We start from the raw sequence: 18,947 nt of genomic DNA, 5'->3' as shown, positions 1-18,947 counted from the left end.
TATCCCAAAGTCCCGATATCCCAATGTCCAGATACCCCAATGTCCAGATATCCCAATGTCCAGATATCCCAATGTCCCGATATTCCAATGTCCAGCTACCCCAATGTCCAGATATCCCAATGTCCAGATACCCCAATGTCCAGATATCCCAATGTCCAGACATGTCAATTATCAGATATCCCATTGCCCCGATATCCCAAAGTCACGATATTCCAATGTCCAGATCTCCCAATGTCCAGATACCTCAATGCCCAGATATCCCAATGTCCAGATATCCCAATGTCCAGATATCCCAATGCCCAGATACCCCAATGTCCAGATGTCCCAATGTCCAGATATCCCAATGTCCCTATACCCCAATGTCCAGATATACCAATGTCCAGATATACCAATGTTCACATATTCCAATGTCCAGATACCCCAATGTCCAGATACCCCAATGTCCAGATATCCCAAAGTCCCGATATCCCAATGCCCAGATATCCCAATGTCCAGATATCCCAAAGTCCCGATATCCCAATGTCCCGATATCCCAATGTCCAGATATCCCAATGTCCACATATCCCAAAGTCCCGATATCCCAAAGTCCCGATATCCTAATGTCCAGATATCCCAATGTCCAGATACCCCAATGTCCAGGTATCCCAAAGTGCCGATATCCCAAAGTCCCGATATCCCAATGTATAGATACACCAATGTCCAGATACCCCAATGTCCCGATATGCCAATGTCCAGATATCCCAAAGTCCAGATACCCCAATGTCCAGACATCCCAATGTCCAGATACCCCAATGTACTGATATCCCAGTGTCCAGATATTCCAATGTACTGATATCCCAGTGTCCAGATACCCCAATGTCCAGATATCCCAATGTCCAGACATGCCAATTATCAGATATTCCATTCTCCCGATATTCCAATGTCCCGATATTCCAATGTCCAGATATCCCAATGCCCAGATACCTCAATGCCCAGATATCCAAATACCCAGATATCCCATTGTCCCGATATCCCAAAGTCCCGATATCCCAATGCCCAGATATCCCAATGTCCAGATATCCCATTGTCCCGATATCCCAATGTCCAGATACCCCAATGTCCAGATACCCCAATGTCCAGATATCCCAATATCCAGATACCCCAATGCCCAGATATCCCAATGTACATATATCCCAATGTCCATATATCCAATGTCCAGATATCCCAATGTCCACATATCCCAATGTCCAGATACCCCAATGTCCAGATATCCCAAAGTCCCGATATCCCAATGCCCAGATATCCCAATGTCCAGATATCCCAAAGTCCCGATATCCCAAAGTCCCGATATCCCAATGTCCAGATACCCCAATGTCCAGATACCCCAATGTCCCGATATGCCAATGTCCAGATATCCCAAAGTCCAGATACCCCAATGTCCAGACATCCCAATGTCCAGATACCCCAATGTACTGAAATCCCAATGTCTAGATATTCCAATGTACTGATATCCCAATGTCCAGATATTCCAATGACCAGATATCCCAAAGTCCCGATATCCCAATGTCCGGATAGACCAATGTCCAGATATCCCAATTTCCCAATATCCCAATGTGCAGATACCCCAATGTCCAGAAACCCCAATGTCCAGATATCCCAATATCCAGATATTCCAATGTCCAGACATCCCAATGTCATGATAAACCATTATCCAGATATCCCAATGCCCAGATACACCAATGCCCAGATATCCCAATGTCCAGATACCCCAATGTCCAGATATCCCAATGTCCAGATACCCCAATGCCCAGATACCCCAATGTCCAGACGTCCCAATGTCCAGATAACCCAATGTCCAGATAACCCAATGCACAGATAAATCAATGTCCAGATATCCCAATGCCATGATACACCAATGTCCAGATATCCCGATGTCCAGATATCCCAATGTCCAGATATCCCAATGTCCAGATATCCCAATGTCCAGATAACCCAATGCTCAGATATCACAATGTCCAGATACTCAAATGTCCAGATATCCCAATGCCCAGATATCCCAATGTCCAGATGTCACAATGCCCAGATATCCCAATGTCCAGATATTCCAATGTCCCGATATCTCAATGTCCAGATATCCCAGTGCCCAGATATCCCAATGGCCAGATATCCCAATGTCCAGATATCCCAATGTCCAGATACCCCAATGCCCAGATACCCCAATGTCCAGACATCCCAATGTCAAGATAACCCAATGTCCAGATAACCCAATGCCCAGATAAACCAATGTCCACATATCCCAATGCCCAGATACCCCAATGTCCAGATGTCCCAATGTCCAGATATCCCAATGTCTCGATACCCCAATGTCCAGATATACCAATGTCCAGATATACCAATGTTCACATATTCCAATGTCCAGATACCCCAATGTCCAGATACCCCAATGTCCAGATATCCCAAAGTCCCAATATCCCAATGCCCAGATATCCCAATGTCCAGATATCCCAAAGTCCCGATATCCCAATGTCCCGATATCCCAATGTCCAGATATACCAATGTCCACATATCCCAAAGTCCCGCTATCCCAAAGTCCCAATATCCTAATGTCCAGATATCCCAATGTCCAGATACCCCAATGTCCAGGTTTCCCAAAGTCCCGATATCCCAAAGTCCCGATATCCCAATGTCCAGATACACCACTGTCCAGATACCCCAATGTCCCGAAATGCCAATGTCCAGATATCCCAAAGTCCGGATACCCCAATGTCCAGACATCCCAATGTCCAGATACACCAATGTCCAGATATCCCAATGTCCAGACATGCCAATTATCAGATATTCCATTCTCCCGATATCCCAATGTCCCGATATTCCAATGTCCAGATATCCCAATGTCCAGATACCTCAATGCCCAGATATCCAAATACCCAGATATCCCATTGTCCCGATATCCCAAAGTCCCGATATCCCAATGCCCAAATATCCCAATGTCCAGATATCCCATTGTCCCGATATCCCAATGTCCAGATACCCCAATATCCAGATACCCCAATGTCCAGATATCCCAATATCCAGATACCCCAATGCCCAGATATCCCAATGTACAGATATACCAATGTCCATATATCCAATGTCCAGATATCCCAATGTCCACATATCCCAATGTCCAGATACCCCAATGTCCAGATATCCCAATGTCCAGATACCCCAATGTCCAGATATCCCAATGTCCAGACATGCCAATTATCAGATATCCCATTGCCCCGATATCCCAAAGTCGCGATATTCCAATGTCCAGATCTCCCAATGTCCAGATACCTCACTGCCCAGATATCCCAATACCCAGATATCCCAATGTCCAGATATCCCAATGTCCAGATATCCCAATGTCCAGATATCCCAATGCCCAGATACCCCAATGTCCAGATGTCCCAATGTCCAGATATCCCAATGTCCCGATAACCCAATGTCCAGATATACCAATATCCAGATATACCAATGTTCACATATTCCAATGTCCAGATACCCCAATATCCAGATACCCCAATGTCCAGATATCCCAAAGTCCCGATATCCCAATGCCCAGATATCCCAATGTCCAGATATCCCAAAGTCCCGATATCCCAATGTCCCGATATCCCAATGTCCAGATATCCCAATGTCCACATATCCCAAAGTCCCGATATCCCAAAGTCCCGATATCCTAATGTCCAGATATCCCAATGTCCAGATACCCCAATGTCCAGGTATCCCAAAGTCCCGATATCCCAAAGTCCCGATATCCCAATGTCCAGATACACCAATGTCCAGATACCCCAATGTCCCGATATGCCAATGTCCAGATATCCCAAAGTCCAGATACCCCAATGTCCAGACATCCCAATGTCCAGATACCCCAATGTACTGATATCCCAATGTCCAGATATTCCAATGTACTGATATCCCAGTGTCCAGAAACCCCAATGTCCAGACATGCCAATTATCAGATATTCCATTCTCCCGATATCCCAATGTCCCGATATTCCAATGTCCAGATATCCCAATGTCCAGATACCTCAATGCCCAGATATCCAAACACCCAGATATCCCATTGTCCCGATATCCCAAAGTCCCGATATCCCAATGCCCAGATATCCCAATGTCCAGATAACCCATTGTCCCGATATCCAAATGTCCAGATACCCCAATGTCCAGATACCCCAATGTCTAGATATCCCAATATCCAGATACCACAATGCCCAGATATCCCAATGTACAGATATACCAATGTCCATATATCCAATGTCCAGATATCCCAATGTCCACATATCCCAATGTCCAGATACCCCAATGTCCAGATATCCCAAAGTCCCGATATCCCAATGTCCAGATATCCCAATGTCCAGATATCCCAAAGTCCCGATATCCCAAAGTCCCGATATCCCAATGTCCAGATACCCCAATGTCCAGATACCCCAATGTCCCGATATGCCAATGTCCAGATATCCCAAAGTCCAGATACCCCAATGTCCAGACATCCCAATGTCCAGATACCCCAATGTACTGAAATCCCAATGTCTAGATATTCCAATGTACTGATATCCCAATGTCCAGATATTCCAATGACCAGATATCCTTAAGTCGCGATATCCCAATATCCAGATATCCCAATGTCCAGATATCCCAATTTCCCGATATCCCAATGTGCAGATACCCCAATGTCCAGAAACCCCAATGTCCAGATATCCCAATATCAAGATATTCCAATGTCCAGACATCCCAATGTCATGATAAACCATTATCCAGATATCCCAATGCCCAGATACACCAATGCCCAGATATCCCAATGTCCCAATTCCCCAATGTCCAGATATCCCAATGTCCAGATACCCCAATTCCCAGATACCCGAATGTCCAGACGTCCCAATGTCCAGATAACCCAATGTCCAGATAACCCAATGTCCAGATAACCCAATGCACAGATAAATCAATGTCCAGATATCCCAATGCCATGATACACCAATGTCCAGATATCCCGATGTCCAGATATCCCAATGTCCAGATATCCCAATGTCCAGATATCCCAATGTCCAGATAACCCAATGCTCAGATATCACAATGTCCAGATACTCAAATGTCCAGATATCCCAATGCCCAGATATCCCAATGTCCAGATGTCACAATGCCCAGATATCCCAATGTCCAAATATTCCAATGTCCCGATATCTCAATGTCCAGATATCCCAGTGCCCAGATATCCCAATGGCCAGATATCCCAATGTCCAGATATCCCAATGTCCAGATACCCCAATGCCCAGATACCCCAATGTCCAGACATCCCAATGTCCAGATAACCCAATGTCCAGAAAACCCAATGCCCAGATAAACCAATGTCCAGATATCCCAATGCCCAGATACACCAATGTCCAGATTTCCCAATGTCCATATATCACAATGTCCAGTTATCCCAATGTCCAGATATTCCAAAGTCACGATATCCCAAAGTCCCAATATCCCAATGTCCAGATATCGCAAAGTCCCGATATCCCAAAATCCCGATATCCCAATGTCCAGATATACCAAAGTCCCGATATCCCAAAGTCCCGATATCCCAATGTCCGGATACCCCAATGTCCAGATACCCCAATGTCCAGATATCCCAATGTCCCGATATCCCAAAGTCCAGATACCCCAATGTCTAGATACCCCAATGTCCAGATATCCCAATGCCCCGATATCCCAAAGTCCAGATACCCCAAAGTCCAGATACCCCAATGTCCAGATACTTCAATATCCAGATATCCCAAAGTCCCGATATCCCAAAGTCCCGATATCCCAATGTCCAGATTTCGCAAAGTCCCAATATCCCAAAATCCCGATATCCTAATGTCCAGATATCCCAATGTCCAGATACCCCAATGTCCAGATATCCCAAAGTCCCGATATCCCAAAGTCCCGATATCCCAATAACCAGATACCCCAATATCCAGATATCCCAATGTCCAGATATCCCAATGTCCCGATATCCCAGTGTCCAGATACCCCAATGTCCAGATATCCCAATGTCCAGACATGCCAATTATCAGATATTCCATTCTCCCGATATCCCAAAGTCCCGATATTCCAATGTCCAGATCTCCCAATGTCCAGATATCCCAATGTCTAGATATCCCAATGTCCAGATACCTCAATGCCCAGATATCCCAATACCTAGATATCCTATTGTCCCGATATCCCAAATTCCCGATATCCCAATGTCCAGATACCCCAATGTCCAGATACCCCAATGTCCAGATATCCCAATGTCCAGATACCCCAATGCCCAGATATCCCAATGTACAGATATCCCAATGTCCAGATATCCAATGTCCAGATATCCCAATGTCCACATATCCCAATGTCCAGATACCCCAATGTCCAGATATCCCAAAGTCCCGATATCCCAATGCCCAGATATCCCAATGTCCCGATATCCCAATGTCCACATATCCCAATGTCCACATATCCCAAAGTCCCGATATCCCAAAGTCCCGATATCCTAATGTCCAGATATCCCAAATTCCCAATATCCCAAAGTCCCGATATCCCAATGTCCAGATATCCGAATGTCCAGATATCCCAATGTCCAGATATCAAAATGTCCAGATATCCCAATGCCCAGATATCCCAATGTCCAGATGCCCCAATGTCCAGATATCCCAATGTCCAGATATCCCAATGCCCAGATACCCCAATGTCCAGACATCCCAATGTCCAGATATCCCAATTATCAGATATCCCATTGTCCCGATATCCCAATGTCCAGATACCCCAATGCCCAGATATCTCAATTATTAGATATCCCATTGTCCCGATATCCCAATGTCCAGATATTCCAATGTCCAGATATCCCATTGTCCCGATATCCCAAAGTACCGATATCCCAATGTCCAGATATCCCAATGTCCAGATACCCCAATGTCCAGATATCCCAATGTCCAGATTCCCCAATGTCCAGATATCCCAATGTCCACATATCCCAATGTCCATATACCGCAATGTCCAGATATCCCAATGTCCAGATACCCCAATGTCCAGATATCCCAATGCCCAGATACCCCAATCTCCAGATATCCCAATGCCCAGATATCCCAATGTCCAGATACCCCAATGTCACGATATCCCAATGTCCAGATATCCCAATGCCCAGATATCCCAATGTCCAGATGCCCCAATGTCCAGATATCCCAATGTCCAGATATCCCAATGCCCAGATACCCCAATGTCCAGACATCCCAATGTCCAGATATCCCAATTATCAGATATCCCATTGTCCCGATATCCCAATGTCCAGATACCCCAATGCCCAGATATCTCAATTATTAGATATCCCATTGTCCCGATATCCCAATGTCCAGATATTCCAATGTCCAGATATCCCATTGTCCCGATATCCCAAAGTACCGATATCCCAATGTCCAGATATCCCAATGTCCAGATACCCCAATGTCCAGATATCCCAATGTCCAGATTCCCCAATGTCCAGATATCCCAATGTCCACATATCCCAATGTCCATATACCGCAATGTCCAGATATCCCAATGTCCAGATACCCCAATGTCCAGATATCCCAATGCCCAGGTACCCCAATCTCCAGATATCCCAATGCCCAGATATCCCAATGTCCAGATACCCCAATGTCACGATATCCCAATGTCCAGATATCCCAATGCCCAGATACCCTGTAGTCCAGATATCCCAATGTCCAGATACTCCAATGTCCAGATATCCCAATGTCCAGATACCCTATAGTCCAGATATCCCAATGTCCAGATATCCCAATGCCCAGATATCCCAATGCCCAGATACCCCAAATTCCAGATATCGAAGGGCCAAATGACACAATGTCCAGATGACCCCCAGTACTTTTCAAAATGTCCCAATCTCCGCTTGATCCCCAGATGTTCCGACCTACCGTTGACCCTCTGTTGTCCCAATCTCCGGTCGTTAATCCCTTCCCTCTTTTGTTGCCACTAGGAATCGTAACCGGTAGATGTGTAAGCTACAATAGCACTCTGAAGATGTGTGAGGTCAGAGGATGGTGTCCGGTCGAGTTGGACGAATCATCCAAGTAGGTCCCAACCATACACAGAATGACATCGCGTTTCGAACCGCACAGCACAGTAACAGGAGGAGGCCCGTTCAGCCCCTCGAGCCTGTTACACAGGAACAGGAGGAGGCCCATTCAGCCCCTCGAGCCTGTTACACAGGTACAGGAGGAGGCCCATTCAGCCCCTCGAGTCTGTTACACAGGAACAGGAGGAGGCCCATTCAGCCCCTCGAGCCTGTTACACAGGAACAGGAGGAGGCCCATTCAGCCCCTCGAGCCTGTTACACAGGAACAGGAGGAGGCCCATTCAGCCCCTCGAGCCTGTTACACAGGAATAGGAGGCCCATTCAGCCCCTCGAGCCTGTTACACAGGAACAGGAGGAGGTCCGTTCAGCCCCTCGAGGCTGTTACACAGGAACAGGAGGAGGCCCATTCAGCCCCTCGAGCCTGTTACACAGGAACAGGAGGAGGCCCATTCAGCCCCTCGAGGCTGTTACACAGGAACAGGAGGAGGCCCATTCAGCCCCTCGAGCCTGTTACACAGGAACAGGAGGAGGCCCATTCAGCCCCTCGAGCCTGTTACACAGGAACAGGAGGAGGCCCATTCAGCCCCTCCAGCCTGTTACACAGGAACAGGAGGAGGCCCATTCAGCCCCTCGAGCCTGTTACACAGGAACAGGAGGAGGCCCATTCAGCCCCTCGAGCCTGTTACACAGGAACAGGAGGAGGCCCATTCAGCCCCTCGAGCCTGCACTGTCAGAGGGACAGTACTGCGGGAGCGCCGCACTGTCGGAGGGGCAGTACTGAGGGAGCGCCGCACTGTCGGAGGGGCAGTACTAATGGAGCGCCGCACTGTCGGAGGGGCAGTACTAATGGAGCGCCGCACTGTCGGAGGGGCAGTACTAATGGAGCGCCGCACTGTCGGAGGGGCAGTACTAATGGAGCGCCGCACTGTCGGAGGGGCAGTACTAATGGAGCGCCGCACTGTCGGAGGGGCAGTACTGAGGAAGCGCCGCACTGTCGGAGGGGCAGTACTGAGGGAACGCCGCACTGTCGGAGGGGCGGTACTGAGGGAGCACCGCTCTGTCGGAGGGGCAGTACTGAGGGAGCACCGCTCTGTCGGAGGGGCAGTACTGGGGAAGCACCGCACTGTCGGAGGGGCAGTACTGAGGGAACGCCGCACTGTCGGAGGGGCAGTACTGAGGGAGCACCGCTCTGTCAGAGGGGCAGTACTGAGGGAGTGCCGCATTGTCGGAGGGGCAGTACTGAGGGAGCACCGCTCTGTCAGAGGGGCAGTACTGAGGGAGTGCCGCATTGTCGGAGGGGCAGTACTGAGGGAGCACCGCTCTGTCAGAGGGGCAGTACTGAGGGAGTGCCGCATTGTCGGAGGGGCAGTACTGAGGGAGCACCGCTCTGTCAGAGGGGCAGTACTGAGGGAACGCCGCACTGTCGGAGGGGCAGTACTGAGGGAGCACCGCACTGTCGGAGGGGCAGTACTGGGGAAGCGCCGCATTGTCAGAGGGGCAGTACTGAGGGAGCACCGCTCTGTCAGAGGGGCAGTACTGAGGGAACGCCGCACTGTCGGAGGGGCAGTACTGAGGGAGCACCGCTCTGTCAGAGGGGCAGTACTGAGGGAACGCCGCACTGTCGGAGGGGCAGTACTGAGGGAACGCCGCACTGTGTTATGCTGTGTATTAATATGAACTTTTAATACTTAATAATGTTTTTTGCAGGGTTCGAATGGCCGATGCTGAAGATTTCACCATTTTTGTGAAGAACAGTATTAGATTCCCATTATTCAACTTTGCAAAGTGAGTTTTGTTTCGAAATGGAATTTTCAGATCAAATCCTCCCAAAAACACCATCACCTTTCTCAAGGGTGCTGACTCTCACCGTGGTATTATTTAGGGTTAATCCGTGGCTCAGAGGGTCACACTCTCTCCCCGACTCTGAGTTTGAAATTCGGAGTTTTGAGTTCCCTAGTCCAGAGACTCACCCAATTATCCAATCCGAATATCTCCAGTGTCCAGAACAGAGGGAGCCCCGCACTGTCGGAGGGGCAGTACTGAGGGAGTGCCGCACTGTCGGAGGGGCAGTACTGAGGGAGTGCCGCACTGTCGGAGGGGCAGTACTGAGGGAGCGCCGCACTGTTGGAGGGGCAGTACTGAGGGAGTGATGCACTGTCGGAGGAGCAGTACTGAGGGAGTGCCGCACTGTCGGAGGGGCAGTACTGAGGGAGTGCCTCACTGTCGGAGGGGCGGTACTGAGGGAGTGCCGCACTTTCGGAGGGGCAGTACTGAGGGAGTGCCGCACTGTCTGAGGGGCAGTACTGAGGGAGTGCCGCACTGTCGGAGGGGCAGTACTGAGGGAGTGCCGCACTGTCGGAGGGGCGGTACTGAGGGAGTGCCGCACTGTCGGAGGGGCGGTACTGAGGGAGCACCGCACTGTCGGAGGGGCAGTACTGAGGGAGTGCCGCACTGTCTGAGGGGCAGTACTGAGGGAGCCCCGCACTGTCGGAGGGGCAGTACTGAGGGAGTGCCTCACTGTCGGAGGGGCAGTACTGAGGGAGTGCCGCACTGTCGGAGGGGCAGTACTGAGGGAGCGCCGCACTGTCGGAGGGGCAGTACTGAGGGAGCGCCGCACTGTTGGAGGGGCAGTACTGAGGGAGCGCCGCACTGTCGGAGGTCCCCATTTCTCCCTGTAGTTCAAAGGATACTTGTTTGCTGAAGACTAACACCTCTGGTATCTCGTTAATGCTATTATATGGGGTTAGGATCAAATTTTCTGGAGATCGACACATGACCCGGTGAACTAACTCGGGTCAATTGTGGAATCCAGGTATAATGTCCCCTCCCACCTTGTAGAATATTCCATCTTATAATGTTAGTCTGACAATATTAGTCGTCATTCCTTTTGTAATCCAGTTATTTTGACGACGAGATCCAACACCGCCTCCAGTGCGCCAGTGCAGCCTTCGGCCGCCTGAGGAAAAGAGTGTTTGAAGACCAGGCCCTCAAACCTACAACCCAGCTCATGGTCTACAGGGCTGTAGTGATACCCGCCCTCCTGTATGGCTCAGAGACATGGACCATGTACAGCAGACACCTCAAGTCGCTGGAGAAATACCACCAACGATGTCTCCGCAAGATCCTGCAAATGCCCTTGGAGGACAAAGGCACCAATGTTAGCGTCCTCGACCAGGCCCAACATCCCCAGCATCGAAGCACTGACCACACTCGACCAGCTCCGCTGGGCAGGGCCACATTGTCCACATGGCCCCCAGACACGAGACTCCCCAAAGTAAGCGCTCTACTCGGAACTCCTTCACGGCAAGCGAGCCAAAGGTGGGCAGAGGAAACTTTACAGGGGATCACCCTCAAAGTCTCCCTGATAAAGTGCAACATCCCCACCAACACCTGGGAGTCCCTGGCCAAAGACCGTGCTAAGTCCCACTCACCCTTTCCTTCATCATCATCATCATTGGCAGTCCCTCGGAATCGAGGAAGACTTGTTTGACTCTCAACATGAGTCCTTCGGTGGCTGAACAGTCCAATACGAGAACCACAGTCCCTGTCACAGGTGGGACAGATAGACGTTGAGGGAAGGGGAGGGTGGGACTGGTTTGCTGCACGCTCCTTCCGCTGCCTGCGCTTGGTTTCTGCATGCTCTGGGTGACGAGACTCGAGGTGCTCAGCGCCCTCCCGGATGCACTTCCTCCACTCCGGGCGGGACTGGTCTTTGGCCCAGGGACTCCCAGGTGTCGGTGGGGATGTTGCACTTTATCAGGGAGGCTTTGAGGGTGTCCCTTGTAACGTTTCCTCTGCCCACCTTTGGCTCGCTTGCCGTGAAGGAGTTCCGAGTAGAGCGCTTGCTTTGGGGAGTCTCGTGTCTGGGGCATGTGGACAATGTGGCCCTGCCCAGCGGAGCTGGTCGAGTGTGGTCAGCGCTTCAATGCTGGGGATGTTGGGCCTGGTCGAGGACGCTAACGTTGGTGCGTCTGTCCTCCCAGGGGATTTGCAGGATCTTGCGGAGACATCGTTGGTGGTATTTCTCCAGCGACTTGAGGTGTCTACTGTACATGGTCCATGTCTCTGAGCCATACAGGAGGGCGGGTATTACTACAGCCCTGTAGACCATGAGCTGGGTGGTGGATTTGAGGGCCTGGCCTTCAAACACACTTTTCCTCAGGCGGCCGAAGGCTGCACTGGCGCACTGGAGGTGGTGTTGGATCTGGTCGTCAATACCTGCTCTTGTTGATAGCAGGCTCCCGTGCTATGGGAAATGGTCCACGTTGTCCAGGGCCACGCCGTGGATCTTGATGACTGGGAGGCAGAGGACAGGCTGGTGGAGGACCTTTGTCTTGCTGATGTTTAGTGTAAGGCCCATGCTTTCGTATGCCTCAGTAAATACATCGACTATGTACTACATAGAAACATAGAAACATGGAAAATAGGTGCAGGAGTAGGCCATTCGGCCATTCGAGCCTGCACCACCATTCAATAAGATCATGGCTGATCATGCAACTTCAGTACCCCATTCCTGCTTTCTCTCCATACCCCTTGATCCCTTTAGCCGTAAGGGCCACATCTAACTCCCGTTCGAATATATCTAACGAACTGGCCTCAACAACTCTCTGCGGTAGAGAATTCCACAGGTTCACAATTCTCTGAGTGAAGAAGTTTTTCCTCATCTTGGTCCTAAATGGCTTACCCCTTATCCTTAGACTGTGACCTCTGGTTCTGGACTTCCCCAACATCGGGAACATTGTTCCTGCATCTAACCTGTCCAATCCCGTCAGAATTTTATATGTTTCTTTGAGATTCCCTCTCATTCTTCTAAATTCCAGTGAATATAAGCTTAGTCGATCCAGTCTTTCTTCATATGTCAATGCTGCCATCCCGGGAATCAGTCTGGTGAACCTTCACTGCACTCCCTCAATAGCAAGAATATCCTTCCTCAGGTTAGGAGACCAAAACTGTACACAATATTCAACGTGTGGTCTCACCAAGGCCCTGTACAACTGCAGTAAGACCTCACTGCTCCTATACTCAAATCCTCTCGCTATGAAGGCCAACATACCATTTGCCTTCTTCACCGCCTGCTGTACCTGCATGCCAACTTTCAATGACTGATGTACCATGACACCCAGGTCTCGTTGCACCTCCCTTTTTCCTAATCTGCCACCATTCAGATAATATTCTGCCTTCCTGTATTTGTCCCCAAAGTGGATAACTTCACATTTATCTTTTTACTGCATCTGCCATGCATCTGCCCACTCGCCTAACCTGTCCAAGTCACCCTGCCGCCTCTTAGCATCCTCTTCACAGCTCACACCGCCACCCAGTTTAATGTCATCTGCAAACTTGGAGATATTACATTCAATTCCTTCGTCAAAATCATTAATGTATATTGTAAACAGTTGGGGTCCCAGCACTGAACCTTGCGGTACCCCACTAGTCACTGTCTGCCATTCTGAAAAGGACTCGTTTATTCCTACTCTTTGCTTCCTGTCTGCCAACCAGTTCTCTATCCACGTCAGTACATTACTCCCAATACCATGTGCTTTAATTTTGCACACCAATCTCTTGTGTGGGACCTTGTCAAAAGCCTTTTGAAAGTTCAAATACACCACATCCACTGGTTCTCCCTTGTCCACTCTACTAGTTACATCCTCAAAAAACTCTAGAAGATTTGTCAAGCATGATTTCCCTTTCATAAATCCATCCTGACTTGGACCGATCCTGTCACTGCTTTCCAAATGCATCTTTAACAATTTCCCCATTACCGATGTCAAGCTAACCGGTCTATAATTTCTTGTTTTCTCTCTTCCTCCTTTTTTAAAAAGTGGGTTTACATTAGATACCCTCCAATCCATAGGAACTGATCCAGAGCTGACATCATGTTGGAAAATGACCACCAATGCATCCACTATTTCTAGAGCCACTTCCTGAAGTACTCTGGGATGCAGACTATCAGGCCCTGGGGAATTATCGGCCTTCAATCCCATCAATTTCCCTAACACAATTTACTGACTAATAAGGATTTCCTTCAGTTCCTCTTTCTCGCTAGACCCTCGGTCCCCTAGTATTTCCGGAAGGTTATTTGTGTCTTCCTTTGTGAAGACAGAACCAAAGTATTTGTTCAATTGGTCTGCCATTTCTTTGTTCCCCATTATAAATTCACCTGAATCTGACTGCAAGGGACCTATGTTTGTCTTCACTAATCTTTTTCTCTTCACATATCTATAGAAGCTTTTGCAGTCAGTTTTTATGTTCCCTGCAAGTTTCCTCTCATACTCTATTTTCCCCCTCCTAATTGAACCCTTTGTCCTCCTCTGCTGAATTCTAAATTTCTCCCAGTCCCCAGGTTTGCTGCTTTTTTTGGCCAATTTATGTGCCTCTTCCTTGGATTTAACACTATCCCTAATTTCTCTTGTTAGCCACGGTTGAGCCACCTTCCCCATTTTATTTTTACGCCAGACAGGGATGTACAATTGTTGAAGTTCATCCATGTGATCTTTAAATGTTTGCCATTGTCTATCCACCGTCAACCCTTTAAGTATCATTCGGCAGTCTATTCTAGCCAATTCACGTCTCATACCATCGAAGTTACCTTTCTTTAAGCTCAGAATCCTAGTCTCTGAATTAACTGTGTCACTCTCCACCTTAAAAAAGAATTCTAACATATTATGGTCACTCTTCCCCAAGGGGCCTCACACAACAAGGTTGCCAATTTATTCTCTCTCATTACACAAGACCCAGTCTAGGATGGCCTGCTCCCTAGTTGGTTCCTCGACATATTGGTCTGGAAAACCATCCCTTATACACTCCGGGAAATCGTCCTCCACAGTATTGCTACCAGTTTGGTTAGCCCAATCGATATGTAAATTAAAGTCACCCATGATAACTGCTGTACCTTTATCGCACACTTCCCTTTAATTTGTTTCAGCCTTGTTCCGTGTTTCGCCACACAAGCTGTTGCCCAAAACTAAAGCAGGCCACTGGTTTCTTGTACCTTAATTTTTCTGTCTCTCTTCCACTCCCCTTTCATCTATCTCTTCCTTGTTTTTTTTTAGGGCGAACATGCACCCCGATATCAATGAATCGTACATCAGATCGTGCGCTTTCAACCAGATAACCGATTTATTCTGCCCAATTTTCCGTCTGAGTGATATTGTAACCTGGGCAAACCAAAACTTCAAAGATATTGCAAACAAGGTCAGTCAAAAATTGTGCGTGGTCAGGGGAGAGAGGCAGGATCACAGGAACAGGAGGAGACCCATTCAGCCCCTCGAGCCTGTGACACAGGAACAGGAGGAGGCCCATTCAGCCCCTCGAGCCTGTTACACAGGAACAGGTGGAGGCCCATTCAGCCCCTCGGGCCTGTTACACAGCAACAGGAGGAGGCCCATTCAGCCCCTCGAGCCTGTTACACAGGATCAGGAGGAGGCCTATTCAGCCCCTCGAGCCTGTTACACAGGAACAGGAGGAGGCCCATTCAGCACCTCGAGCCTGTTACAGAGGAACAGGAGGAGGCCCATTCAGCCCCTCGAGCCTGTTACACAGGAACAGGAGGAGGCCCATTCAGCACCTCGAGCCTGTTACAGAGGAACAGGAGGAGGCCCATTCAGCCCCTCGAGCCTGTTACACAGGAACAGGAGGAGGCCCATTCAGCCCCTCGAGTCTGTTACACAGGAACAGGAGGAGGCCCATTCAGTCACTCGAGCCTGTTACACTGGAACAGGAGGAGGCGAATTCAGTCTCTCGAGCCTGTTACACTGGAACAGGAGGAGGCCCATTCAGCCCCTCGAGCCTGTTACACAGGAACAGGAGGAGGCCCATTCAGCCCCTCGAGCCTGTTACACAGGAAAAGGAGGAGGCCCATTTAGTTGCTCGAGCCTGTTATACAGGAACAGGAGGAGGCCCATTCAGCCCTTGCAGCCTGTTACATAGGAACAGGATGAGGCCCATTCAGCCCCTCGAGCCTGTTACACAGGAACAGGAGGAGGCCCATTCAGCTCCTCGAGCCTGTTGCACAGGAACAGGAGGAGGCCCATTCAGCACCTCGAGCCTGTTACACAGGAACAGGAGGAGGCCCATTCAGCCCCTCGAGCCTGTTACACAGGAACAGGAGGAGGCCCTTTCAGCCCCTCGAGCCTGTTACACAGCAACAGGAGGAGGCCCATTCAGCCCCTCGAGTCTGGTACACAGGAACAGGAGGAGGCCCATTCAGCCCCTCGAGTCTGTTACACAGGAACAGGAGGAGGCCCATTCAGCCCCTCGAGCCTGTTACACAGGAACAGGAGGAGGCCCATTCAGCCCCTCGAGCCTGTTACACAGGAATAGGAGGAGACCCATTCAGCCCCTTGAGCCTGTTACACAGGAACAGGAGGAGGCCCATTCACCCCCTCAAGCCTGTTACACAGTAACAGGAGGAGGCCCATTCAGCCCCTGACACAGGAACAGGAGGAGGCCCATTCTGCCCCTCGAGCCTGTTACACAGGAACAGGAGGAGGCCCATTCAGTCTCTCGAGCCTGTGACACAGGAACAGGAGGAGGCCCATTCAGCCCTTCGAGCCTGTTACACAGGAACAGGAGGAGGCCCATTCAGCCCCTCGAGCCTGTTACACAGGAACAGGAGGAGGCCCATTCAGCACCTCGAGCCTGTTACAGAGGAACAGGAGGAGGCCCATTCATCCCCTCGAGCCTGTTACACAGGAACAGGATGAGGCCCATTCAGCCCCTCGAGCCTGTTACACAGGAACAGGAGGAGGCCGATTCAGCTCCTCGAGCCTGTTGCACAGGAACAGGAGGAGGCCCATTCAGTTGCTCGAGCCTGTTATACAGGAACAGGAGGAGGCCCATTCAGCCCTTGGAGCCTGTTACATAGGAGCAGAAGGAGGCCCATTCAGCCCCTCGAGCCTGTTACACAGGAACAGGAGGAGGCCCATTCAGCCCCTCGAGTCTGGTACACAGGAACAGGAGGAGGCCCATTCAGCCCCTCGAGTCTGTTACACAGGAACAGGAGGAGGCCCATTCAGCCCCTCGAGCCTGTTACACAGGAACAGGAGGAGGCCCATTCAGCCCCTCGAGCCTGTTACACAGGAATAGGAGGAGACCCATTCAGCCCCTTGAGCCTGTTACACAGGAACAGGAGGAGGCCCATTCACCCCCTCAAGCCTGTTACACAGTAACAGAAGGAGGCCCATTCAGCCCCTGACACAAGAACAGGAGGAGGCCCATTCTGCCCCTCGAGCCTGTTACACAGGAACAGGAGGAGGCCCATTCAGTCTCTCGAGCCTGTGACACAGGAACAGGAGGAGGCCATTCAGCCCCTCGAGCCTGTTACACAGGAACAGGAGGAGGCCCATTCAGCCCCTCGAGCCTGTTACACAGGAACAGGAGGAGGCCCATTCAGCCCCTCGAGCCTGTTACACAGGAACAGGAGGAGGCCCATTCAGCCCCTCGAGCCTGTTACACAGGAACAGGAGGAGGCCCATTCAGCCCCTCGAGTCTGTTACACAGGAACAGGAGGAGGCCCATTCAGCCCCTCGAGTCTGTTACACAGGAACAGGAGGAGGCCCATTCAGCCCTTCGGGCCTGTTACACTGGAACAGGAGGAGGCCCATTCAGCTCCTCGAGCCTGTTACACAGGAACAGGAGGAGGCCCATTCAGCCCCTTGAGCCTGTTACACAGGAACAGGAGTAGGCCAATTCAGCCCCTGACACAGGAACAGGAGGAGGCCCATTCAGCCCCTGACACAGGAACAGGAGGAGGGCCATTCTGCCCCTCGAGCCTGTTACACAGGAACAGGAGGAGGCCCATTCAGTCTCTCGAGCCTGTTACACTGGAACAGGAGGAGGCCCATTCAGTCTCTCGAGCCTGTTACACTGGAACAGGAGGAGGCCCATTCAGTCTCTCGAGCCTGTTACACTGGAACAGGAGGAGGCCCATTCAGCCCCTCGAGCCTGTTACACAGGAACAGGAGGAGGCCCATTCAGTTGCTCGAGCCTGTTATGCAGGATCAGGAGGAGCACCATTCAGCCCCTCGAGCCTGTTACACAGGAACAGGAGGAGGCCCATTCAGCCCCTTGAGCCTGTTACACAGGAACAGGAGGAGGCCAATTCAGCCCCTGACACAGGAACAGGAGGAGGCCCATTCAGCCCCTGACACAGGAACAGGAGGAGGCCCATTCTGCCCCTCGAGTCTGTTACACAGGAACAGGAGGAGGCCCATTCAGCCCCTCGAGTCTGTTACACAGGAACAGGAGGAGGCCCATTCAGTCACTCGAGCCTGTTACACTGGAACAGGAGGAGGCCCATTCAGTCTCTCGAGCCTGTTACACTGGAACAGGAGGAGGCCCATTCAGCCCCTCGAGCCTGTTACACAGGAACAGGAGGAGGCCCATTCAGCCCCTCGAGCCTGTTACACAGGAACAGGAGGAGGCCCATTCAGTTGCTCGAGCCTGTTATACAGGAACAGGAGGAGGCCCATTCAGCCCTTGGAGCCTGTTACATAGGAGCAGAAGGAGGCCCATTCAGCCCCTCGAGCCTGTTACACAGGAACAGGATGAGGCCCATTCAGCCCCTCGAGCCTGTTACACAGGAACAGGAGGAGGCCCATTCAGCTCCTCGAGCCTGTTGCACAGGAACAGGAGGAGGCCCATTCAGCTCCTCGAGCCTGTTGCACAGGAACAGGAGGAGGCCCATTCAGCACCTCGAGCCTGTTACACAGGAACAGGAGGAGGCCCATTCAGCCCCTCGAGCCTGTTACACAGGAACAGGAGGAGACCCATTCAGCCCCTCGAGCCTGTTACACAGGAACAGGAGGAGGCCCATTCAGCCCCTCAAGCCTGTTACACAGGAACAGGAGGAGGCCCATTCAGCCCCTGACACAGG

The 18,947-nt window shown here is 50.6% G+C and overlaps 1 protein-coding gene across 1 annotated transcript in view; it reads left to right on the top strand.

Moving 5' to 3' along the window:
- The window catches only part of p2rx3b (purinergic receptor P2X, ligand-gated ion channel, 3b), a 161,668-nt gene that overhangs the window by 96,902 nt on the left and 45,819 nt on the right, over positions 1 to 18,947 (top strand). Inside the window, exons 5-7 of the mRNA XM_070871190.1 lie at positions 7,976 to 8,069; positions 9,782 to 9,859; positions 15,124 to 15,265. Coding sequence (XP_070727291.1) covers positions 7,976 to 8,069; positions 9,782 to 9,859; positions 15,124 to 15,265 — 314 coding nt within the window. The remainder of the gene's footprint in view (positions 1 to 7,975; positions 8,070 to 9,781; positions 9,860 to 15,123; positions 15,266 to 18,947) is intronic.

The sequence above is a fragment of the Pristiophorus japonicus genome, unplaced genomic scaffold (genome assembly GCF_044704955.1).
Source record: "Pristiophorus japonicus isolate sPriJap1 unplaced genomic scaffold, sPriJap1.hap1 HAP1_SCAFFOLD_223, whole genome shotgun sequence".
NCBI lineage: Eukaryota > Metazoa > Chordata > Chondrichthyes > Pristiophoridae > Pristiophorus > Pristiophorus japonicus.
This window is presented reverse-complemented; position numbering and strand designations above follow the sequence as displayed.